Below are 26508 nucleotides of genomic sequence, written 5' to 3'. Positions count from 1 at the left end.
TGAGGCTAAAAATAAATTGTATGTGTCATTGATATTTGTTCACAATTATTTCTATACAAGAAAAAGTTTAATGTTTATTCACAATATTGTAGCAAAATAACATATGTAACCTTAATTTTTGTGTATTACAAATATACATAATAACATAAACCAATCCAAAACGAAAAGGCTTCAGCGATCTATTTGGCGTGCATTTTGGAAAACTACAATGGCAAGAGTCACAAGGGATGCATAAACCGAATTCGGCAACCTTTTCACAACCTTGCCAACACCGGGGACCCTTTCTGTCGCCCTCTTGGTCAACATTGCAACTGTCGGTGCCACAGCCAACGTAATGATCAGTTTTTGACTCACCACGATGATCGTACTCGAAGTTAGCCTCTTCATGAACGTTCCAAATTCTTCGCGATCAATTTCTCCATCTAAATTGATGTCGCACTCCTGAAATTTTTTATAAAAAAAATCCCAACAATGATCTTTATATTCTTTACCATGTCATATTCAATCGCAAATCATTGCCCCCACTAAAATAAACAACACAATTATTGTGAAATTCACCGAAAATAGATTGTTTGATATTAATGGGTATTTTTGAGATTTTTTCAAAATCCAATATTTTTCTTCATTTCACCTCATTTATCTAGCTCATCATTTACTTTATTCATCAAAATGCAAAAATATATCTTCTTATTTCATTTATTTAAAGGATATAATGGTCATTAAACTTTAAAAAACTAGTTTTTCTTAAAAAAAATTAAGTCAAATAAAGATTTTACTAAATACTTAAATAAAACCCAAAATTAAACAAACGAAAATACTCTTTGTTTAATATATTCTCTATCTTCTTTCTATCTCATCTAAAAAATGATAAATAAACTTAAAAAACTAATTTTCTTTTAAATAAAATCAAACAAAGATTTAATCCTCAATCTTTCATAAAAACTCAAAATTAAACAAATCAAGTATTAATATATTCTCTCATCTTTCTATCTCATCAACTCAGATGATAAAATAAGTCATTAAACTTTAAAAAAAAAAAATTTTTTTAAATTAAGTCCAACAAAATTTTACCCTATACCCAGATAAAACCAAAAAAACCCAAATCAAACAAATGAAAATACTTTCAACAAACTTTAAAAAACTAATTTATTTTTTAAAATTAAGTAAAACCAAGATTTTACCCAATACCCAAATAAATCCTCAAAAATCCAAAATCAACCGAGCTCTAATTCATATAAAAGATAACTGAGTTTGATACTAATTTAAAACGCTTTGAATTGAAATGAGTATACTATGAGAAAAGAGTTAATAAACCGACACCAATATTCAAAATCAAGCCAAGAGAGACTAACCCAAATAGCCCTATATTTTCAAATGAGAATCAAACATAAAAACAAGTCTAAGCTATACAATTCAAAGAAACAAAGATGGTACTTACATTCATCAAGGTTTTAACTTCAAGTTTTGAAGGAGGATTAAAGTGAGGTCCAGGCAAACATTTATTGATCTCACTACAACAAAAAAAAACAAAAAAAAAAACATATTAATAATTGGTTTAAATTGAATTAAAGTAAAAGGGGTTAAAGGAATTAGAATTTTACTTGTAAACAAGTAACACAGCAATATACAAATCTTCAAATGACAAATTTGCCTTTCCTGTTTCATTTATCAAATTATCAAAAGTTCTGTCTGTTATCTTTTTGATCTCTCTTCTCTTCCATTCTTTGCCTGTCATGAATGAAATTATATGAACAAAATGAATTAGGTCAAAATGAATTTGGGATTTAAAAGTAATGAAATTAAGAAACTAGAATTGGTGGTACCTTGAAGCTTATCCAGAAGCTGTCCCATGGAGTTTACACAGAAATGGTTATGGATGGAGAAAGAGAGAGAGAGAGATGGAGTGGGCTAATTAGAAACGATGAAGTTTCTCAAAGTTATTCTCTGGATAAAATAATCTATTAGTGGCTTGTGAGTTGTGTCATGTCTTTATCTATTTAAAAACATTACACTTGTTTCAATTCTTGACCGTTAATTTTCCTTTTTATTTTTTTAAAGTACTTTTAAGCCTGTTATGTTATGAATTTGTTTTTTAAAATAACTTTAAAAAAATCAAACATAGTTCGACTCCTCTCAAATTCATCGTGTCACTCAAATCATTAATTAAAATATTAAAATACTCTTAATTTTAAATTATTATTATTTATTTTATTTATATATATTAACAAATTTTAAGTCTTTTTTATCAAAAAAAAAAATAATAATAATAATTATCACTTTCTTAAAATCATTAATAATAATTATTTTTTTCTCTTTTTATATTTTTAAATAATCTCAATAACAAGTTTCTAGATTATTTGAATAAATTTATATTATTTTCTTTTGAGAATTTTTTTTTATAAAAGTATTAATATATAATAATTAAATATTTTTTTAATAAGTTGTTTGATGTGACGTAATTAATAAGAGAATTAAATGAAGTTTAATTAGATAAAGAGTTAAAAATATTCAAAATCATCTTTTATATATATATATATATATATATACTAAACAAAAAGCACTTCGATAACTTATTAAATATTATTTTTTCTTACTTTTTGTTTTAATTATTATTTGTTATTTTTATATAATTATTTTTTTGGTATATTTAAACGTTTTTTTTTTTTCATTTTTAATATACATTAATTTTTTAAAATAAAAAGATATAATGAATAAAAAGAAAGGTAAAGGAAGTAGAGATAAAAAAAAAAAAAATTTAAATTTTTATAATTTGGTGATTGAACTTCTTTGGCTTATAGGATTTGTTTGGCTGGTATAAACAAACCAAGTTGAGGGCTTGCTCGACTCGTCCCTAGATATAAGGGCTCATGAGTTTTCTGGGCTCGCCCTGGGTATAAGCACACACTGGGTAGGGCTTGCTGGGCTCACACAACGGGGTGAAGGTTTGTTTCTCTTTTGTTATAATGATGGGTTTCTCCTCTCTTATTCGAACGAATAGAGGAGCGAAGCTCGTGAGGTTTCCATCGTTGTAGAATCGAATTGGGCGACTAATGTTTCAAATATGTCCCAAACCTAATGTCCTATGGTGTTCGAGTCGATTGTTATAGGTTAATATAAATTTAACCCAAAAACAAAATAATAATAAAATGACCATCAACACTTACAAAAACAAACAAAAAAAATGATAAAACAATCCTAACATTTCAAAATACAATTTAAGATAGGAAGTGTCAAGAAAATTTATGTTGAAAATTCTTTGGCTTGAGTTTGAATATGAAGTGTAATATATTAATATTATTAGAAATTTAGATGATTTTGTTAAAAAATATAAAGAACCCTACACTAATATATATTCAAAATAATAAACTCTAATAAGAAAAAGAGACTTACTTTTCATCAATTCTTTGGATGAATCTTCTTCTTCATCTTCATCTTCTTCACATGGCAATCAACATCATTTATACTTCCATTACACCCAAGCTTCTTCTTCATTTCTTTCCACAAACTAACTTTCTCCTTTTTCGAATTCTCAATCTCCTTCTTCATCGTAAAGTATTCTTTCTCCAATTCCCTCATCTTCTTCCCCATCTTCTCCATTTCCATCATCACTTCTTCCTTACTACAACTACTACTGCTACTACAGATTGTCGAACTCGACCTCAACCTCGAAGCTTGATCATCTGTTATCAATGGAGTTTCCTCCTCTTCATCATCCAGATGATCATCTACCTCTTTAGTAATCACCTCTCTCAAATGCATCTGACCAATAAATAAAACCTGCATTACTATCCTTAACGGAAGTCTACTATTCTGCGCAGCGTGCTGAACAATCTCCGGTGATAATCTACGACAATCCAACACTTGACAGATCTCTTCCCGTTCCAATTCTGTTAAGTAACTGTGTTTATCCAAGTAGATATCGATTGCTCTATACAATTCATCCGAACTTCGTTCCATTCCATTTGATACAGATGAACCCATCTCAGCTAGTGATATGAACGTGTCTAATCTTAAGTTAACGTCGCTAGCAATCTCTGATAAGAAGTCTTCGATTAGCTCAGCTACTGAGTTTAACTCGGAACCATTTGAACCATCTGAAGCAGCTGCTATGTTGTTGTAGAAGATTTTCAAGATTCTTCTGACACAATCTGTATCGTAATCTCCTTCTTTGGAATATCCAGAAGAAGGTATGAGGAGATCACGGACTGTTGCTTCTTCCAGCTGTTTACCTATTCTGGTTTCGAAACCGTTTCTGCAATCCATGTTTGCTTCTGTGGAGATTGAGACTTTCAGCATTTCGAATAGGAGTGTGCATGGAAGGAGTCCTGTTTCGTGTGGCAGAAGCTTCTCTATTGCTTCCATGACTTGTTTCTGTGGCGAGTTCTTCGCGTATTGGTAGAGTGATGAAGCTATGTAGATACCTGGAACATGATTCTCGATCATTTCATTGATTAATGGTTTATACAGTTGGAGAGGAAGAGATGTTAGATCTTCTGATTTCGAGAACTTTCTCTGCTGATCGAGGAATTGTGGATACTCTAATGCTTTACTGATAAGCGATTTGAAACAATCATCTATCAAACCTAATTCAGTAGCTTGATGAAGAACACTTTCTGCTGATCTTAACGCGATGACAGATTCGTTCCAGTTAGGTAGGATTCTCTGTTCGAAATAGGTCATACTTTTCATTAATAAGTTATTAGGGCTATATGTTTCAGTCATGCCAAGGTAATCAGCAACGCAGCAGAGTGGAATGACGTTTTCAGGCGATAGTTTAATTTCATAGCCATGACAGAATCTCGCAACTAGTTCAAACGTGTTTCGATCAGAAGGAATGTCTCTTAGTTCATCAAAGAGATCTTTATGAGGATTCTCTTTAACTAGAGAAGCAATCATAGATGATTTCTTAGCCATAGTATCCTGTAAATACACAAATTAAGATTCTAAACGAAAAAGCGATTCTAGATTCTAGATTATAGATTATAGATTCAGATCTTACCGTGTTAAAACTGAAGGATAGTACATGGAGTTGGATTTTTGAGGAAACAGATTTCGGTAACCTATGAAGAAGAAGAAGAAGATGACAATTAAACAAAGGTGAGAAGAACAAGAGAGATGAATCGAGAGATCTGAGGTTTTTCGTTTACCAGGATGATGATGATGAATTTTTAGACATTTTCCTTCTTCAATCTCCAGAAAACCTAGATTTCTTCTTCTTTCGATGAACAACCTATGTATAAATGAACAGCGATCATCATGTAATCAAGCGATTTCATCAATATTTCCTTAAAATACAGTTTAATTGTAGAGTTGGAAGAACAGATCTGAATCACGAAAGCAGTTCAATTACAGAGATGAATGAAGGAGAAGAAAACTCACCAGGAAGGAAGGAAGGAAGGAATGAAGGAGCACGATGAACAACCTGTGTATAAATGAAAGGCGATCAAAATCAAAATGTAATCAGGCGATTTCATCAATATTTCCTTAAACTACGGCTGAACAGTATAATTGTGCTTATATAATGTAAGCTTACAGTTGATTGCAGTGATGGAAGAACAGATCTGAATCAAGCAAGCAGTTAATCCCAAGCAGAGATGGAAGAACTAGATCGCTTCTTCTTTCGATGAATAACCTATGTATAAATGAACGGCGAACAAAACGAAATCAGACGATTACATCAATATTTCCTTAAACTACGGCTGAACAGTATAATTGTGTTTATATAATGTAACCTTACAGTTGATTGCAGAGATTTAAGAACAGATCAGAATCAAGCAAGCAGTTGATCGCAAGCAGAGATAGAAGAACTAAATGGATTCTTCTTTCGATGAATAACCTATGTATGAATGAACGGCGATCAACATCAAAATGTAATCAGACGATTTCATCAATATTTCCTTAAACTACGGATGAACAGGATAATTGTGCTTGTATAATGTAAGATTACAGTTGATTGCAGAGATGGAAGAACAGATCTGAATCAAGCAAGCAGTTGAATTACAGAGATGAAGGAAGGAAGGAGAAGAAAACTCACCAGGAAGGAAGTGGTAGATGAGAAGTGGTGAATGTGAGTAGTTTGAACATCTGTAGTGGCGGATCGATCTCCATCTTTCTCTCTCTAACCTCCATGAATTTCGGATAGTAGTTATCTGATTCTTTCAACGTTTTGTTTTCAAGCTTTTCAAATCCTCTTGAGTGAACGTTGGTGAGAACTTATAAGAGAGAGAATAATAAGACTTTGAGTATTTATTTGAAAATTCAAATATTTAATTTTAAGTAGAATTATTTTAATGGATATAATATGATAATTAAATATTAAATAGTATTTTATAATTTATTCTTATAATTAATGAATTTTAATTTAATATATATTTGAATTTTTTTTAAATAATACATGAAACAAAAACAAGACATTCGAACAAAGATAGAATGACGATACATTCCTCCATCGACTTTACTGACTTTTCAAAACAAATTTCAGATAATTTCGTAATAATGACGTTATGAATTATACGCATTAGTTAAATACAATCACCGAAAATATGACTTTTCTATCCAAATAGTTTACCAAAAATTAATATGGACAATAACCCAAAAATTTAGATATGAATATGAGACGTCATTTCAACATTTATAAGGCACATCTGACAACGACTAATAATAATATAATATTTTTCATACATATGTTTCACATGAAAACCATCAATGACTTGCCACCACATAACATCATGTATGTGAGTTTTACCTCCTTACGCTCACAATTGTGTTCAACCTCATTCTATATCTGATACGAAATAGTCGATCCCGAGTTTTGGGTGGCCTCACAGCCCTCGGTAGAAAATAATAATAATAATTTTGTTGTTGCCCTTAAGTCTAATTTAAAAGATTGATAAATTTTTTTTATTTGTTAGATTTGAACTAATAACCAAATAATTTTAAATTTGTATATTGAACAACTAAGTTACAACATTTAATGTTTAAAAACTATAAATTTATTTAAATGTTTTATATATTTTATTAAATGAGTTGTCTTAGTCCGAGGACTTGTTGGGTTTACCCTAAAACCAACCCTGAATGCAAATAGCAAAACCGGTATGCAAATAGCAAAACCGGTAGCCCGAAAATCGAATCTATTCTTAGTCAGGATTGTCGCAATAACATTCCATAAACAATATATTCTAGTCTCCAAATATATCTTTTGATTTTTTATTATGTTTTTATTTGTTTGTGTGTTTTATTTTATGCAATGTTATTATTTATTTTATATTGCATTGTATATATTATTTATGGGAAATTTGAGGAAATGACCCCAAAATAGGGCCAAATAGCCGATGGTGCGGGCCCAAGATTTTTATAGCGCTGGTGACCCCCAAACATTTTTCTGCCGAAAATACCCCCGTTGCGTCACGCACCCTCCCGTTGCGTGACGCACCTGAGGGCATTGTGAAAAGTCCACAATGCCCTTACTATATAAGGAAAAAAATATCAGTTCTTTTCATTCTTTCTTTCTTCTTCTCTTTCTTCACTTCCCTTCTCCTCCTTCTCTCTAAAAAACCCAACCACCGACCGACGAAGACGACGGCTGAATCCTCTCTTCCTTCACCATGTCTCTTTCTGCTGCTACAGGTATTCTTCTCCTTCTTCATTTATCGCTTGGATTGCTTTGGTTGTTAGGCTGTAGTGATTAGGGAATGAGCAGGTGGAATGCCACCGTCACGGCGGAAACCGGGTGCGTAACGCAGTTGCGTCACGTAGTTGCGTAACGCAGTTGCGTCACGTAGTTGCGTTACGCATCTGCGTAACGCACCCCAGACCATTTATAACTATTACTTGCATTTCATTGTTACGGTGTCTCTCGATTGATACTATAATTTTTTCAATTGCAGCTGAAGTATTTGCTGACGTATTTGTTGTGTACAATGGAGAGTGGCAAATTGCAGCCAATGGTACCAGGTCTTTCTCTGCACAATCATGCAAAACCATGGATATACCTCAATGTACTACATTTGCTCAATTAGTTGATACAATCTATGAGACGATTAACGTGCAAAAGTCTGCATATGATTTAGTGATTAAAGTCATGTATGATCCTTCTGCAAAACTTCCCCCTGTTGTTATTGAGGGAGATAAAGATGTGGGCATGTATTTATCACGGTTGATATCGGGTCGAAGTTCGTCGTCTTCGTCACCACTTTGTGTCTCATTAGTAGAGAAGTACCCAAGTCAGGATACTACACTACCAATCATTACTCAAAAAAGTATACCCGGCGTAGTTTCTCGAGTTGTTTCTCAACAGATTTTATTTGAAAGTGATAATGAAGGAGGAGGAGAAGAAGATGAACGGGCTCATCATGAACTGATTAATCATGAACGCGTTATTGACTTTAATTATGAACGGGTTAGTGATTTCCAAGCTACTACTAGTCCTGCATCAGCAGTTGCACGCACGCCGCACCGGTCAATACCTACACCAATGGGTACACCATCTAGTGCAAGAGCAATGGGTACACCATCTAGTGCAAGAGCGTCAATGGGTACACCATCTAGTGCAAGAGCGTCAATGGGTACACCATCTAGTGCAAGAGCGTCAATGGGTACACCATCTAGTGCAAGAGCGTCAATGGGTACACCATCGACAGACCCTACAGACGTATCACCGACAGACCCTTCATTTGCATTGGCGTTAACTAGTGAAACCGTATTGGAAGTCGGTACGTTATTTGATACTAAAAAAGAACTTCAACTGACGCTATATAAATATGCGATGACTTATCATTTTGAATTCAAAGTGAAAAAGTCTCGAAAACATCTTTGGTTTGTGAAATGTATGGATGAGACATGCAAGTGGAGCTTACGTGCTGTGAAAGGTAAGTTTTCCGAGATGTTTGAGATTCGGAAATTCAATCGACAACACTCATGCTCAGTTTTGTCGAGGCCGGAAAAAAAAATGCAAACACCGGCATGGGTTATTGGGCAGTGCATGAAGGGTAAGTACATGGACCATCACCATAACCACTTGCCTAAAAAAATAATTGAAGACATGCAGTCAAATTATGGGATGTTTTTGACTTATAATAAGGCTTGGAGGGCAAGGGAAACGGCTTTAACGGCGGTGCGAGGAACGGTAGAGGATTCCTATGGAAAATTGCCTTCATACCTATACATGTTGGAGAAGAATAATCCGGGTACCATAACAGATATTCAGACAGACGAGCACGGGCACTTCAAATATATGTTCATGTCTCTAGGCCTCTCAATTAGGGGTTTCAAAGCCTTCTGTCGTCCCGTATTGTGTGTTGATGCAAGTTTTCTCAAGCACAAGGTGGGAGGTCAACTATTGGTGGCTGTTGCATTGGATGCCAATGAGCAACTGTATCCTGTTGCATTTGGCGTTGTTGATTCAGAGAATAATAACTCGTGGACTTATTTCATGCAAAAACTTAGAGAAGCAATTGGATTAGTTGATGATCTCGTCTTCGTATCCGATAGACACCCAAGTATAGCCAATGCCTTGTGTGCTGTTTTTCCAGAAGCAGACCACGGTGCGTGCACATATCACATAAAGATGAATATTAATGCCAAATTCAAAACTGATAATTGTCATGTCGAGTTTGATTTGGCTTCTCGTGCGTACACTATCCCCCAATTTAATCGGTTTTTTGACAAGATCAGGGTTAAAGATCATAGGATTGCTGCCTATTTGGAAGAGATTGGGTTTCAAAGATGGAGTAGAGCATATTTCCCCGGTAAACGATACAATCAACTCACAAGCAATTATGCAGAGAGTTTGAATAGTCAGTGCAGGGAAGCCAGAAAGTATCCAATTTCAGCAATGCTTGAGTTTTTAAGAACAACATTACAAGGGTGGTTTAATGATAGAAGAGAAAAAGCGTCCAACCACCAAGAATTTTTATCTCCAACGTATGAAAAGTTATTATGTGATGGTTTTGAGAAAGCAAGATTCTATACCGTATCATCCCTTAACCGATTTGAGTTGTATGTGCATGATAATGAGGCACATTATAAAGTCAATTTGAAGGACAAGGACTGCACTTGTAGGGTATTTGAAGTCTCCGGTCTTCCTTGTACACATGCACTGGCTGCTGCCCGTCACAGGAATGTGGTTCCTTACGACTTATGCTCAAGGTATTTAATCGTTTTGAACTTATTTATTTAACCTATTTTTAATCGTTTTATTTTCCTTCTCATAGGTATTATACAACTGTATCTTGGTTGAATGCATATGCGGAGACATGTTATCCGGTTGGTGATGAAGAGAATTGGGATCTTCCCGATATTATCAAACAACGCGTGTGTCTAAAACCACCTGTGAAGGTTAAGAAAGGTCGGCCACAAACTAAACGTAGGACATCCCAAGGTGAGGTCCGTAAGGTCCCGAGACGATGCAGTTCATGTGGAGGTCTAGGACATAATAGAGCAACATGCAAAGCAGTGATGCCTGCACCGTCTACCGCAAGAGCAAGAGCATCATCTCAGCAGCATGAGCCCTCATCATCTCAGCAGCATGTGCCCTCATCATCTCAGCAGAATGAGCCATCATCATCTCAACTGTACGAGCCCTCATCTCAGCTCTACGAGCCATCAACTCAATCTTACGAGCCATTAGCTTAGAATGAACTTGTTAGTGTTGTGTTGTGGTGTTAATGTTGTTTTTCTAGACTTATTACCAAATGTCTTGTGTGGAGGTGTTAATGTTGTTTTTGCATCAAGGATTCAAGATTCAAGGATTCAGTAAAGTGTATTGTATTGTTAATGGTGTTAATGTTGTTTTCTGGTATTTTCTGGTGAATGTAATACAGGGACAGGGTTTTTCTACCAAGTGTTTTTCTAGACGCAGCTGCTTGACGCAGCTGCTTGACGAAACTGCTTGACGCAGCTGCTTGACGCAGCTGCTTGACGCAGCTGCTTGACGAAACTGCTTGACGCAGCTGCTTGACGAAACTGCTTGAGCAGGAAGAGACGTCGAGGCAGGTGCGTCGTCGAGGCAGGTGCGTCGTCGGGTGCGAGAGAGAGAGAGAGAGCATGAATAGTGGTCGAGGCTTATTTGGGTTTTTATATAAAATAAAAATAAATGTGACGCATCGTCTCCTACTTGACGCATCCGAGTTGACGCATCGGAGTTGACGCATCCGAGTTGACGCATCCGAGTTGACGCATCCGAGTTGACGCATCCTACTTGACGCATCCGAGTTGACGCATCCATCTTGACGCATCCGAGTTGACGCATCCATCTTGACGCATCCATCTTGACGCATCCATGTTGACGCATCCATCTTGACGCATCCATCTTGACGCATCCATCTTGACGCATCCATCTTGACGCATCCAACGTGACGCATCCTACCAAACAAACAATCTGCATTCAACGAATCAGTAAAGGAATCAGCGAATCAATGAGGAACAAACAAACACGAAACAAACAATAACGAAATAAACACAAAATATAGTGGAATGGCCGAATGAAATGTCAATTTGTTCGAAATCCTCAGCGCTGTGCAAACTCGTCTCCATTGGATGTTCTTCGAAGCTATAGGCCGTTGAATATGGTGCCATGGTCGACGGTGCCTCTTCGATTCGTTCTTCATCGCTGAGAAAGAAGAGAAAATCTTCTCCGCCACCATTAGGGTTTCACGGCGGAGAAGGGGGCTGGATGAGAGAGAAACTGAAACGAAAAAGAAAAAAAATTAAGCCTTTATAGGGTTCGGGGTGCGTCACGCACCTGGAGGGTGCGTGACGCATGGGTAAAATGGTCATTAAAAAATTTGGGGGTCACCAGCGCTATAAAAATCTTGGGCCCGCACCATCGGCTATTTGGCCCTATTTTGGGGTCATTTCCTCAAATTTCCCATTATTTAGTTATGTGATAAAAATAGACTTGTAAGTTCAGGAATTTTGATGAAATGAGCTCCTCTCTATCTTCTTCTTCTCCAACTCTATCTTCATTCTCTGCAACTCCACCCTCTCAAAACACCACCAATTTTCAAATCCCAGTTCTTCGAATGCTCGAATCATGTAAATCCACCAAACAACTAAAACAAATCCACTCAATCATAATCAAAACCGCCACTAATCTCCAAACCCACCACCTAATCTACACAAAAATCCTTTCCATCTGCAGTTTCACCTCCGATATTGATCCAACTTACATCAATTCAATTTTCACTCAAATCCCAAATCCAAACACAACCATATACACCAACGCAATTCGCTGTTTCTCTAGTTGCAAGAACCCTAACGACATATCCATAGCTTTTCTCCTTTACCGTAATTTCATATCCAATGGTTTCCTTCCAAATAACTACACATTCCCTTTCATTCTCAAATCCTGCGCAAAAACCCACCGATTAATCGAAGGTAAACAGTGTCATGTTCATGTTATTAAGAATGGGTTTCAATCTGATTTATATGTGGTGAATAATCTTCTCCGAATGTACGCTGTTTGTGGGGAGATTACATCTGTCCGCCAACTGTTTGATGAAAGTCCTAAACGAGATTTAGTTTCATGGACGACATTGATTCAAGCATATGTCAAGATAGGTAATTGGGAAGAAGGTATTCATATGTTCTTCAATTTATGTGAATCAAATTTACTAGCTGATGAAAAGACAATTGTTGTTGTTCTATCTGCATGTGCTAATATAGGAGATCTTTCTTTAGGTAGAAAACTCCATGATTACATAGAACACCATAGATTGACAATTGACATCTTTGTTGAGAATTCATTAATTGATATGTATTTGAAATGTGGTGACTCTGTTTCTGCACATAAGGTGTTTGATAAAATGCGTGTGAGAAATGTAGTCTCGTGGAACTCGATGATATTAGGTTTATCTCAACATGGTGAATACAAACAAGCTTTAGTTGTGTTTCGAAAGATGTTGAATCGAAGTTTCAAACCGGACGACGTAACATACGTGGGTGTACTCAATTGTTGTTCTAATCTTGGTATGCTTGAATTAGGGAAATGGGTTCATACATATCTAGACAAAAACAAGATTAAATCAGATGGGTATATAGGAAATGCCTTAATTGATATGTATGCAAAATGTGGAAACATATCTTCATCTTTAAATGTATTCAATAATATGAAAACCAAAGATGTTTACACTTACACAACCATCATAGTTGGTTTAGCAATGAATGGTCAAGGCAAGAAAGCATTAACCCTTTTCTCCGAGATGAAGAATGAACTAATCGAGCCTGATCATGTAACCTATGTTGGTGTCCTAATGGCTTGTAGTCATTCGGGGTTTGTTAACTTAGGTCAAAGATATTTCAACGAGATGTCGAATATCTACAATATAAAGCCTAGGAGTGAACATTATGGTTGTATTGTCGATCTCTTTGGTCGGGCGGGGTTAATTGATGAGGCTGAGGAGTTTGTTAGAAACATGCCAATTGAACCGGATGGATTTGTTTTGGGAGCTTTGTTGGGGGCTTGTCGGATTCATAATAGGGTTCAGCTTGCGAGGGTTTTGATGGAGAAGATTGTTGAGATCGATCATGATAAAGATGGAGCTTATTCGATTATGTCGAATATTTACTCGTCGGCTAATAAATGGGGAGAAGTCGGGAAATTGAGGAAGGAAATGAAGGAGAAGAAGGTTAAGAAGATTCCGGGATGTAGTTGTATTGAATTGGATGGGGTTGTTTATGAGTTTAGAAAGGGTGATAAATCTCATCGTGAAAATGAGAAGATTTATATGGTGTTAGATCAATTAAGAAGTCATTTAAGAGATTCAAATGTGTTGTTAATATGATTTTGAGCTTATTTGTTAATCTCTTCCTTGTATTATTATAGTTGATTTTGATTGATAAAGAGTAGAGAAAAAATTTGTGACATAATTTTGCAAATTTTGTGCATAACACTTTAATTTGGCATATTCATAACATTGATTTATGCTTAAGCATTTTAGAAAATAATAATAATTTAAAATAAAGTGTATTTTAATATTTTGGTTAACGAAATGAATAATAATATTGGATTATTTAACTTTTGACTTTAAGTTTTTTTTAAGATGTGGATTTTCATTTCTACTTTTCTCTTTTTTTTTTTCCTCAAAATTTGAGTAAATATATGGATATCCAAATCAATGATACAATAAAAGTTTAAAAAATATAAAAGTGATTAGAGTTTAATCTTTTAAGTTTATGTTACATTGTAATGATGATTATTTTATTTCAAAACAACAGTGCTACATATAAAATTTATTAGCAATGAATTGTTAAATAATTAATTGGTTTCTTAAAATTAAACACATTTATTTTTAAAACGTTTGGTTCATAAAGTACGACTAATTCCCGCAGTTAATCACATCACTCGCAAAACATAACTTCATAATTTACCGTATGATGGACTCGAACTCATAAACTCAGAGTAGGTGATATCCATTCTTTAATTAAACTTATGTTTCTTACAAATAATAATTACAACTGTAAATGTAAGTATAGTTGATGTGTAACTAATTAAATTTGAAATAAAAAAAAATATAACTTTACAAGTAAATATTATTTCTTTTATACTAAACTCAGTAAATATTAAATATCAAAATAAAAATCAAGAATTCAGACAATGATTTACCTAAACATGTGGTCTCTTCTCATGTCTTGACAACATAAATCTCCCCGTCGAAACCGTTCTCCTTATCACGGCGCCGGCGCCGGCACCGGATTCCCCACCATTATCATTGCTCTGTTCTTCTTGAATCCGCATTCCCATTTCCTCATCATAATTCATAAACCCATGAAACAAAACCAATGATCCCATCGAAACCGATCTCCTAATTCCATTTCTATCATTCACAATCGATCTCTCATGATCCAAACCCAAAATCAAATCATTTCCAGAAGAATCCATCCTGTTCTGTTCCAATTCCAATTCAACAACAGGGTTCATAACAGAAACAACATTAGCACGACAAAGAGGACAATTCGAATGTGATTTCAACCAAACATCAATACAATGAAGATGAAAAGCATGACTACATTTAGGTAAAACCCTTAAATTTTCATTATCTTCAAATTCACTCAAACAAACAGCACATTCTGTTCCTTCAATAAACCCATCTCCATATTTACAAACCCTGATTGATTTTATGGTTGATTCGTCAAGCCCAGATTGAATGAAATCTTGTTCTGGGTTTTGATTGGGTTGTTGAATTGAATCTGGGTCGTTTGATCTTGTTCTTGTTCTGGTTTGTTTACAGTATTTGGAGATGATTGTGTAATAGGTTATGAGGAGGAAAGCGCCGGTTAAGATTCCGATGACGGCGACTACTAGTGGTGAGAAATTGGTGGTGTCGTCGGCGCCGGAAGACGGCGGCGGGGGAGGGAAGATGAAGTAGCACCATTGTGGACAGTAGGCGGTGCAAATGGGTTGAGAACAATCTGGGAAGAAGTTATTGTTTGGTGTCCTGTTTGGATTAGCCATGGATCACCTATTACTGTGTGTGTGTGTGAGAGAGAGAGAGCTTTAATGGTAATGAGAGAAGATAATAAGTATGAGAGGAAGAAGATGAAGTAGACTTTTTTTTTTTTTTTTCTAAAATATACTATCAAGTATCAACCTTCCTTTGTTTGAATATAATAAATTATTTGAAAAATATATATATATTTTACCAAACTTAATTCCAAAGACTAGTTTTTATCTTGAAACACATTTTATATTTAAAAAAATAATAAATTTTAATTAAATAATTTATTAAGATTACTAGTAATAATAAAAAAGAACTAGGAGAAAAAATGTTGATGTGTCTATATTAAAGATATTTTTATATTTTATGTGTATTAAGATAAAATTTGAAAAACATATACAAAACATATAGTAGTTGTGTCAAATATTTTTTAAAAAAAAACTTTAGTTTAAATGACTAAAATCAAAAAAAAGTTAAAGTTAGAGGTATAGTTCTCATTTAAAACGTTTTAAGTTGAAGTGAATGTCATGATTATGCGATTATACTATCTTTTATATATTAAAAAAATTATTAAATAGTTCAAATGGTAAAACTATGTGTTATAAGAGATTAAATGTTACAAATTTGAAATTTACTTAAAACGCTTTAAGGTTAATTGGATGTTATTTGTTTGATTTTATTGATTGTTTTTTAAACACTAAGTTAGTTCAAGTGTTAAGAATGATTCAGAGAAGATCAAATGTTAGTGGTTCAATTTCATATAAAACGTTTTAGGTTGAAGTAGAGGTTACGATATTTCAAATTATGTCAAGTTCTTAAATTATTAATATATATATACTTTTGTTTTTGTTTAATTTTATTACTTTAGGCCACTAATATATGTGATAGGCTAACTACCAAAGCTTTGATTTTATATAAAATTGTGATATTGTTGCTTACTACTAAGATGCAATATTAAAACAATATAATATATGTGGGTGGCATGAATGATGAAGATATCATAAATATTATTTTTTTACTTTAGAAAACTTGTATGACTTTCAAGGATTGACCCAATTAAAGACATTTTTAAATAATTCTTTTTTAAAAAAAAAATAGTATATTAGGTAAAAAAATCATTTAAGTTATCTTTATTTAATTAGAATTATAAATTGATTGATTTTAATATTTTCATTTAAAATTAATACTCAAATTACAACTTAGAAATATTTCTAAATGAGTATTTATTTTATGATTACTACAACACTCAAACTAATGGATTTTAATATAGTTACAAATATTTATTATTAGTTGGTGGCATTATGGTTAACCCAAATTAGATGATGTTTGTTCTCCTAATATTTTTATTTTCTTGCTCACGTGGCCTATCTTTTCTTCATCTTTTTGAATTATATTGACTCATTTTTAAAATAAAATAAAAATCATTAAACACGAAATTTGGTCACAAGTCATTTGTAAAAACCGAACTTAATACATTTTGATATTTAAGTTAAACTCCTACCATATTATAATTGGTACAAAAGTATAACTCATTGTTATTGTAAACCAAGCCAAGTTGAACAATTTTAGGCTCGAACTCGGCTCGTTTAACATATTTTCAAGTTCGAATTTCGTTCGTATGTATTTAGTTGCCTTAGGAACTGCGCGAACTCTGCTAATTTATAGCTAGTTTACAACTTAGAAAAAGGGGTGAATAACTTCATTTTTTTATGAATAAATATTAAATTATGTTTTAAACGAGTCTCTAAACAAACATGTTCGTGAGATGTTGAGTCGAATATTTACAAGTTCTAACTTCTTTTAAATTTTCAAATTTGTAAACGAACTCGAACTCGGCTCGTTAAGTGTAACGAGCTCAAATTTGTTGAGCCAAATTGGGCACCACCTCCAACATAATGGCAATTCTGGGTATTTAAATTTTATAGTATTTTATTTGGGTCAAAACAAATGGAGATACACCCAATTTCACTCAATTTTCTCATATGCCTTTGAGTTTGAATAAAAACAAAGTTATTGTAATTTTTGTGGGAAGTATCTACTATGAATAAATTCAAATAAGATAAAACCCAAATCTAAATATAAAAAATTATAATGTTTGCAAATGGGCCATTACAAGTTATAACAACTGAAACCTTCTATATGGAAAATCAAATAATGGTTAGGATTTGGGTCAAAACAATAAATTCGAGCCCAAACATTAAAAAATAGTTCCCTCGTTATGGGCAAGAAGAATAAGATGGCCCATTTGAGTCCATTATTCATATGAGTTAATATATGTTATACCAAATATATATATATAAATATAAATATGAATTCATAATTAGTTTAGTTAAATGATTAAAAAAATTGTTTAAAATTAATGTCTCAAATTCAATCATAAAATAGAATAGAACCTCCTAAACTGAAATAAATGACCTACAAAAGAATCTTCAATTCCTCTCAAATCAAATTCTTTCTCGGGTTATTTTATTTGAAAAATAATGATTGATAAATATTTTTAAAGGATATTAAAATATAATAATAAAATAAAATTTTATTATTTAAAATATAAAATATTTTAGTTAAAAAATTAAGTGATGAAATTAAGGGGAAATCTTTTTTGATTTTATTTAGATTTTCTCCTAAAACCCTTTTTTTGATAAAAAAAAAAATAGAAAAAAATTAGATTTTAAAATTTAAAAACTAGTTTATCCTTTAACTTTACAGGATATAGTTTAGGTGAAAAAATGATGGTTTAGAGAAAGGATAAAATTATATAATAATTTTGGAATTTAAATTAATAAAAATATTGATTAAATTATTGATATAATATTTGAGTTTTAGGATAAAATTTGGGTTTTATCCCAAATAACTAAACATCGAATAAGCCCAAAATAACCGGTTGCTAAGTAAAAAGTAATTTAAATAAATATATACAAAAGCGTCGGAATTAATAGCAACGCTTAGAGACGGATTCAACAACCTTCATTATTAATATTTAGTGACGTTAAGTTTAGAATTGGCGGCGCTTTTTTACTTCTTGGACCAATAGCGACAGATAATTCCGTTGCTATTACTATTTTAAACTAGTGATATTTTGAACTATTTATTTATTTAAAAATTGGATAATAAAAATCTGATATTAAAATCAAAAAAATATAAATTATTTTCACAAAAATATGGTTTATTCCTTTATAATATAATTATAATTGTGTTTTGCATATTTAAAAAAAAAACTTGAACAAATATATTTAACCACATGTAATACAGTTATTAATCTTATTATAATGATGGTAAATTTATATAATGCCCGTTAAATGGCTTTCGCCCTACATTTTAATTAATACTTCATAAAAATGCATTCTTACTTGTGATTTTTTTTTTTACAAATAACTTAGAACTAAATAAGAAAAATGCATATTGTCAATGATAACACCCTTTTCCCCCAATTACATGTTTAATTAAATTGAGCCATCATTAATGGTAGGAAGATCTTATAATATATAATTAAATTATTATACCAAAAAGTTGAAACTTATTTACCTTATAATTATAAAGTCCCCTCATAATAAAATGAAGCTTATATATGCCCTATAAAGTCCACTCATAAACAATTTTTTTTTTAATTTATGAAGTTGAGAACGAAACCTCAACCGTCATGCTACCACTTCAAATTAGTAATCAGATCTTATAGGGTCGGCCCAGAAAATTGTAAGTGTTTGGGACGACGTAATTTTGCGCTAAAACTAAAAATAGAAGAGAAAAAAAGTCACTAAAAATCTTGTTGGTATCATATGTCAACCATACAATTAGGGTTACACTATTCAAATGCTACAAACTCCATATAATTGTGCCTATACAACAAAACTTAGGTCTTGTTTGGATTCTAGTTCAAACAAAAACCTTCTTGTATTTTGGTAAATAATTGAGTTTTTTAATACAAGTAATTTACTCCTACTTGAAGTGAATCTAAGTAAGTATATATACGAACAATTAGCGACGATCATTCAATTAGGGTTTGTATTTGACCAAAACAAACAAGGCCTACGGATTTGATCGATGTTGTATTAGTGAGAATTAATTACATAGCTTGCATCCGTAGACGGAGTTTGATTGGTGGATAATGATGATGCTTATTGTTAATAATATATTAATTAATAACATAATTAATATTATTTTAATCCAAAAGAAGACGAATTAGCCAAAGTCATTAGTCCCCATTAGAGCACTAACTTGGAACAATGGAAAGATGCCAATTTCTCTTTCTTTTTTTTATTAAAATATTTGGAATTGTTTATATCAACTTGTGTGACCTAATTGCATCTCTATTATTATTTTTTTTTAAAAGGTCAAATTTCATTTGTGTTTAAGATAAACTTAAAGTTTTACGATGAGTTAAGTCTTTGAAGAAGTGAATATAATCAACGATTTCGGCGTGACTAAGACGCGGTTCTTGTTTCGATCTTGAGTTCCTTTGAGAATTGTTGACCCATCAATTATAAGTTGATTAGATGTAAAGTTTGTCTTTTATATTTGGATTATAATCATTGTAATCCAATAGATTTTAGTATAAAATTATCGTTATCTAGGGCTCTAGGCATAATTTGATTTTATTTGAATAATTTTATAGTTTATGTTAACAAAGTTTAATTAATGAAGGTCATTTAAGTAAGAAAATAATGATAAAAATTTAAAACGTATGTGAATCAAAGCGCGAAATTCTTTTATAGCATCACTTCAAAAAATCAAACATTAAATCAAGTCATTGTTGAAACATGAAATAATTAGGAAAGAATGTTGAATATGTGATTAAATAACATTTGATTTTCTTATTATAACCCCTCTTTTTTCTTATTTTTTTTTATAGTCATGAAAAATTGCTATCTTTCATTAAATTAAATAATGTATATTTTTTTATTATAATTGGTTCTCTACTAAAGAACTAGGACCTTCACTCTCTTTCGGTGTTGATATTGTATATTTTAATACGATATTAACACTAAAAAATTGACAAAATAAAAGAGTTCAAAACATTGATCCAACGAAACAATACTAATAAAGTACAATAAATTCAAATTTATTAAAAGTATAAAATTTTCTACCGACCCACAAAATAGACTAATGAATCAAAACTAAACCGATAAGTAATTAAATACATTGAAGATGAATTTTATGATGAATATTTTTGTTTTAATCAATAAAGAAAACAATAAAATATTGAACAACAAAACAATAATCCAATATCTACAAATACAAACAAAATCAAGGAAAATGTGAACATGGACCAATCTAGCCTCGTGTGTACAACCTTATTTTAATTATTTTTCAACATGATAGAGAATATTCAAAAACCATTTCTCCCAATCCCTATTCCAAACCCACCAAATAACAATTAATAATTTACAAAATTATAAATTGTAAGAACAATATTATTAAATGTAAGTTTAATTAAACTTATAACATTAAATTAGTCACGATTTCATAACAAATTATTAAACTACCACGAATAAATAAAAGCAAACATATATGAACAGTTTAACAAATGAATTGAAATGATTAAATGTGTCAAACACAATTAAGTTAGTGATTCAAATAAGTTGAATATTATGAAACCTAATCTAAGCAAAACAAATGGTTAATAAGATGATTCAAACAAACAAACAAACCCTAAAAATATGAAAATGTGAAAGATGGAAGGGAAGTAGTGTCAGTTTGAAGTGATGTGGATGGAAATGGATCGAGGTGTTTGAAGCCAATTGGCTTACTTTCTTAACACTTTGGATCGATTTTCTATCAAACCACCAACTTTCTGACCCTTTGTCCTCGTTTAGTTTCCTTTTTCCTATTTTCTTATATTATTTTTTTCTTCATATTTATACTATATTTTTTATAGGAATTCTAAACAAGAATCTCAAATTGGAGTTTTACAACAACAAAAATTAAAAATATATATAGTATACAAATCATAATATGGTATTAGGGTTGTCTTGAGTTAAACCAATGCAAGAAAAAGTAATAAAATATTTAGAAATAACTCATTTCTTCTTAGACATAGGTTCGGTTCGAATAAGGTAACGACGAGTGATAATTTTTGAGTTGGAGATTTTTTTGGTACAAATATTTAATAATTTAAAATAAAGAGTAATTTAGTATTTTGATTAAACATTTGAATGATATAATTAAGGAGAGCAGGAGAGTGAAATTATGTTTAATTAGATTATTTATTTAAATAACCACAATCTAAGACGCTCTTTATTTGGATTTAAATAATCTTGTTTATATGAGTTATGAAAATGATGTAGTTGGTAAAAGTATTTGAATAATATTAATATTTAATGAAATAATATTTATTTTAAAAAAATTAATATTTGGAATGATAAATTAGTTGATTTGATTAATAGGGAGATATGGAAGAAGATAATAAGTTATTTAAATAATTCATTGAGTTATTTAAATAATATTTATAAAAAGAAGGTCTTAGTTCTTGGACAAATAACCTAGTTCATGTTTAAATGATCAAAAATTAGGTATCAAATGGTGTATCAAAACTTAAGAATTGGAATTAGATCCAATTTCAATTTTAATGTTAATTTTAGGATTATCAAATATACCCTCAAAGATATTAATATATAATTAGAAAATATTTAAATTGATAATTTGATTTATTAATGAGTAACTGAAAAGATAATTGAATTATTTAAAAATTATTCAAATAATTCAAACTTAATCATGCTGTGTATTTTGCCTTTAACAAATGATGGATCTTTTTTTTTCAAATGTTGCCATTTCATTTACATGAATAAATTATAATTTGTTTCAAATAAAATTCAAAACACTTAATGTTTTAATAATATTTATTAAATTCAAGTATTTAAGTATGTATGAGTTTAAAAAAAATTGAAAAAATAAAATGTTAATGATGGGTTATAATTTTAAAAAATCAGACATTTTTTTTTATAAAAAAATTTAAAATGTATTAATATATAATAATAAATTAAATAATGTAATAAATGAGCGGATTTAAAATAACGTTTCATTAATTTGAGTTATTTAAATAACCAAAAGAAAACGATAATAATCTCTCAAATAATAAAAACTAGTTTTCAAATAGAGCTAACTAATTTTGATCTTGAGGATTTATATTTTGTGGTGGGGTTTTCAAAATACAATTATATATGTTATATATACATTATATCATCTCCGGATTAATTGGAATTATTTGAAAAAACAATCTCATCTAATCTATTTTAATATATCAAAATCATTGCTTTAATGTTAGTTAACCTTTACTTTAATTAAAAATATATTATTTAATAGTTTTATGAAAATAAATAATTTATTTTACATAAAATATTAAAACCCGTCAAACTATATAGACTAGGTAGTCAATTTTCTGTCACTGGCGATGTATAGGAAAGGATAAAAGTACATGATAAGTGTTTCTTGATTTGATTTGATACCCACATTATATCATTTTTAATTTGTTACAACAACGTAAGACTTTTTTTTTTATTTTTTTTTTCTAATTTCTTACTACCTACCAAAATAATAATTAAAACAAACTGTTTGTAACCACTTTAGCTTTAAAACAACTATTGGAATTATGTATAATATATAGTGTTTGGATGAAAATATATATAATATCTATGCCTAAGGAAAAAAATATTAAATATTAATTAATCTAGAGCTAAATAAAGTTTAAATAAGATATTTAATGAGACGAAATTACTAGTTTGATATTTGGTTTTGGGAGTTTTATCAGAGTTTTTCTAAAAATAAATAAATAAAACATGTTTGATAATTTAAAAAAAAGTTTTAGGTGTTTTTGACGAAAATATTTTTTTCTACCCTACATTGAGTGAAAAATTAATTTTAAATAATTAAATAAAATATAATTTTGTTATTTTAAAAGATGATAAGAGTATGTAATTAGATGGATGAAGTGATGGTTGAATTTTATGTAAAAAAAACTTAAAACCTATAGATCAAACAAGGCCGAAGAAATCGTAGCTCTTGTTTGTATATCAATTTGAAGTACTAGATTTGTTGTAAATTGTATTACGCTAAGTTCATATGAATCACTTATGGAATGAAAGTTACTATTGACTATCAAAATCATCTTACAATTTAATATCGGTTAATGTGACACTGGTTCGATTATGATATTATATAGGTTAATGTGACACAGGTCCGATTATGAATTTTGAAAATTTATCGGAAAATTTACCTACCCATTGTTATAGAAAAACCTCGATGATATTTAGAATGAGAGAGTCGGTTATGTTTCTCTCGATTCTCTAAAAATGCTTATGACTTATATTTTTGTACGAATTTTATTCAATTCAAGCTTTTAAAAAAGTTTTAAATTCCTTTCTTCCCTCATTATTTATTGTTAAATCTATACTTTCAAGTTTCAAATGATTCAGTCTATAAACATGAATAAATCACGATTGCGTAATAAACTGTTAAAATAACTATTAATTAAAAATAAATAAATAAAATATAGATCATACACTTACGACTAACTAATTTGATTAAATTATATATTATCAAAATGTGTGTTTCACAAATAAAATGAATCAAACTAACTAGACTTTTATTTTGAAAATTTGTCTTACTATTTATGAGTCATTTAATTTCATGGATTTTTTTTTATAAAAAATCAAAAGCTTTTAATAATAATTTTTTTATTTTAAAAAATAAATAATATTTTAGTTGGTAATTAAGAAGATAGATAAAAACATAATAATTATTTAAATAAATTCAATGGAATAAAACGTTAAACAGTAAGAAATTGATAAAAATAGGATTGAGAGTATTTAAAAAATTATAACCTAATAAATTTATATTATATGAAAAATATTTAAAAAAAATAGAAATAAAAAAAGAAAAAGAGAAAGAGGGAAAGAGAAACCCGAAGTTTGCGGTCAACTTTTGTCGGGTTCTGAGCGAAAGTGACTGCCGCCTCCGTCGCGCGCCCTCGTGGACAACAGCTAGCTAGCTAGTAAAGCTAATGTGGTCCCAATTTTATTTTATTTTATTTTTTGTAAAAAAAATAAAAAAAAAAAGAAAAAGAAAAAAAAGTATATCTCATTTAGGGTGGGTATATAATGAATTTTTTTTTATATTTATACCATATTAAAGTTTCGGTATAGAAAAAATTATAAATAATATACTTTATTTATTATTTCGTAATTAACAACTGAACATACAGAATATTTTCAATGTATTGCAATTTTGGTGATATATTAGAATTATATAGTTTATATCGAACAATATTAAAATTTAATTAAAATTTGATTCAATTTTTAAAAATTTAATTAAATTAATTTGGAGTGTGAAATAAATATGTTAAAGGAAAAATGGACCAAAATATATGTTTTTAGAGTTGAGTCTCAAATTTATACAAAAAATAAATAAATTCATTAAAATTTGTTGATTCCTTAATGACTTTGATGTAATTCTTGAAATATAAAATAAAATTTAATATTGATAAGTATTATATAAATATTATTTCAATATATAATGATATAATAAAAATTTGAAAATCTTAGATATTTTAAGTATTGATAATTTTCTATCTTAACGGACTTTGTTGAATTTGAGTTTTTTCAAAAAAAAATTGGAAGAAAGAAAAATATGTTATTTTTAATTTTTATACAATGAATTATTGGATGTACTTTTATATTTAAAATTTAAATTTAATAAAAGAAAATTAAATTTATTTATTATAATATTTTAATTAATAAATGAAATAATTTAATATTTATAATGATAGTAATATTACAGATTATGGATAAATCCAAAATTAGCCCAACTTTCAAGAAATTTAGAAAATAATCACATGCTGATGAGGTAACAATATTTTATTAAATTTTAATATTATAATGTTACTTATCTATATTTTTTCTTAAAAATATATATATATAAAAATTTAAAGTCTTGTATGATACCACCATCACACTTTGGTATATATAACTCAAGGTGTTTTGGCTGTATATAATTTGACATTTATTTATTAATTTTATGATAAAAGTTTTTTCCTAATTTGTTTAAAAAAAGTAAATAAAAAGGAAGTGCTTAAATTAATTTGTTAATTTATTTTCTCTTATTATATGTGAAGATTATTTTATCTTGTTAAAGTATTATATGTCAAGATTGAAAGTCAAAAAGTAGTCATTTTCAAATACATTATAAAAACATATCAATGCCTCTCATGAATGCTTTGTTTTTTTTTTATATACCCTCAATTTTTTAAATTTTTTTATATTGTTTTCATTGTCAAACTTTTGAATAAAAATTAAATGAACTTGTATTTAATAAAAGAGAAAAATTACCACAAAGCATTCTTTTAATCATTAACTCAATAAAAATAAATTTATAAGAATATTTTTCTCTATAAAAATATTTTATCTTAATAATTTAAATATAACTAGTGTTATTTAAGAAATAACTTTCTTATAAAATACTCTATATTGAATGAAAGCCATGGAGGTATGAATCGAGTATCAATTTTTTGAAAAACTTATGTACAATACGTTATTCGTAACACATCTCGTCACAAATTTTTATTTTTGTAAAGTAGTTAAATTTTGAATGTAACGTTTTTGTAACCCATTTGTTAAATGTAATATTTTCATTTTTAAAAGTAACAAATACATTTATTAATTAACAATAATATTTTTTAAAATTCAAAACATTTAGCATGTGATAATCTTAGTCATAGTCGTGGCTTCACACTTACTGACCTACCTACTATAATATTTAATTTCATTTTAATAAGTGACAAATTTCTTTAGGCTTAAGTTACATAAAAGGCTCAATATGCCCACTTATATGATTATTGACTTAATATATATACCCATCTTAACAAAAAAAAAAAAAAATCTAACAAAATTACTTAACTAAAACAAACCAACCAACCCTAATTAATGAAAATTGGTCGTAGCTATGACAGTGTTGTGTCATGCTAGATTTTCATAATTTAAAAAATAAATAAATAAATGGTTTGATTTAACTAGTTTTTTTTTATGATCCAATTTGTTAATCTCAATCAGTTATTCTTTTTATTCTCCTATATGATAATTTGTTTAGA

The 26508-nt window shown here is 30.0% G+C and overlaps 4 protein-coding genes across 4 annotated transcripts; 1 reads left to right on the top strand and 3 right to left on the bottom strand.

Annotated features, from left to right (window-relative positions):
• Positions 1–11036, bottom strand: LOC124941145. The gene is made up of 5 exons (XM_047481411.1): positions 11026–11036; positions 1824–1899; positions 1602–1728; positions 1439–1511; positions 1–441 (listed from the first exon to the last, which is right to left on the bottom strand). The coding sequence occupies exons 2-5, from the start codon at positions 1849–1851 to the stop codon at positions 172–174; spliced, it is 498 nt and encodes a 165-aa protein (XP_047337367.1). The 5' UTR covers positions 1852–1899; positions 11026–11036; the 3' UTR covers positions 1–171.
• On the bottom strand, positions 3132–5055 carry LOC124941144 (BTB/POZ domain-containing protein At5g17580). Its single transcript, XM_047481410.1, has 2 exons — positions 5000–5055; positions 3132–4920 (listed from the first exon to the last, which is right to left on the bottom strand). The coding sequence occupies exon 2, from the start codon at positions 4912–4914 to the stop codon at positions 3397–3399; it is 1518 nt and encodes a 505-aa protein (XP_047337366.1). The 5' UTR covers positions 4915–4920; positions 5000–5055; the 3' UTR covers positions 3132–3396.
• An 878-nt stretch (positions 11037–11914) lies between the features above and the next one.
• On the top strand, positions 11915–13800 carry LOC124942907 (pentatricopeptide repeat-containing protein At1g08070, chloroplastic-like). The gene has a single exon (XM_047483477.1). The coding sequence runs from the start codon at positions 11922–11924 to the stop codon at positions 13779–13781; it is 1860 nt and encodes a 619-aa protein (XP_047339433.1). The 5' UTR covers positions 11915–11921; the 3' UTR covers positions 13782–13800.
• Positions 13801–14602: 802 nt separating this feature from the next.
• Positions 14603–15497, bottom strand: LOC124943933 (RING-H2 finger protein ATL52-like). Its single transcript, XM_047484389.1, has one exon. It carries the CDS (start codon positions 15449–15451, stop codon positions 14603–14605), a length of 849 nt encoding a protein of 282 aa, XP_047340345.1. The 5' UTR covers positions 15452–15497.
• Between the last annotated feature and the right edge of the window lie 11011 nt (positions 15498–26508).

This window comes from Impatiens glandulifera, chromosome 6 (assembly GCF_907164915.1).
Source record: "Impatiens glandulifera chromosome 6, dImpGla2.1, whole genome shotgun sequence".
NCBI classification, from domain to species: Eukaryota; Viridiplantae; Streptophyta; class Magnoliopsida; order Ericales; family Balsaminaceae; genus Impatiens; species Impatiens glandulifera.
The sequence above is the reverse complement of the archived record's forward strand: the minus strand, read 5'-3'. Positions and strand labels throughout refer to the sequence as shown.

Bases quoted from the DNA above. Each gene is read 5' to 3' on its own strand.
- LOC124942907 (XM_047483477.1), top strand. From the start codon at position 11,922: ATGAGCTCCTCTCTATCTTCTTCTTCTCCAACTCTATCTTCATTCTCT.
- LOC124941144 (XM_047481410.1), bottom strand. From the start codon at position 4,914: ATGGCTAAGAAATCATCTATGATTGCTTCTCTAGTTAAAGAGAATCCT.
- LOC124941145 (XM_047481411.1), bottom strand. From the start codon at position 1,851: ATGGGACAGCTTCTGGATAAGCTTCAAG. The intron at 1,512-1,601 runs GTAAAATTCTAA...TTTTTGTTGTAG, and splicing joins GCTGTGTTACTTGTTTACAA to TGAGATCAATAAATGTTTGC. The intron at 442-1,438 runs GTAAGTACCATC...AAAAAATTTCAG, and splicing joins AAGTTAAAACCTTGATGAAT to GAGTGCGACATCAATTTAGA.
- LOC124943933 (XM_047484389.1), bottom strand. From the start codon at position 15,451: ATGGCTAATCCAAACAGGACACCAAACAATAACTTCTTCCCAGATTGT.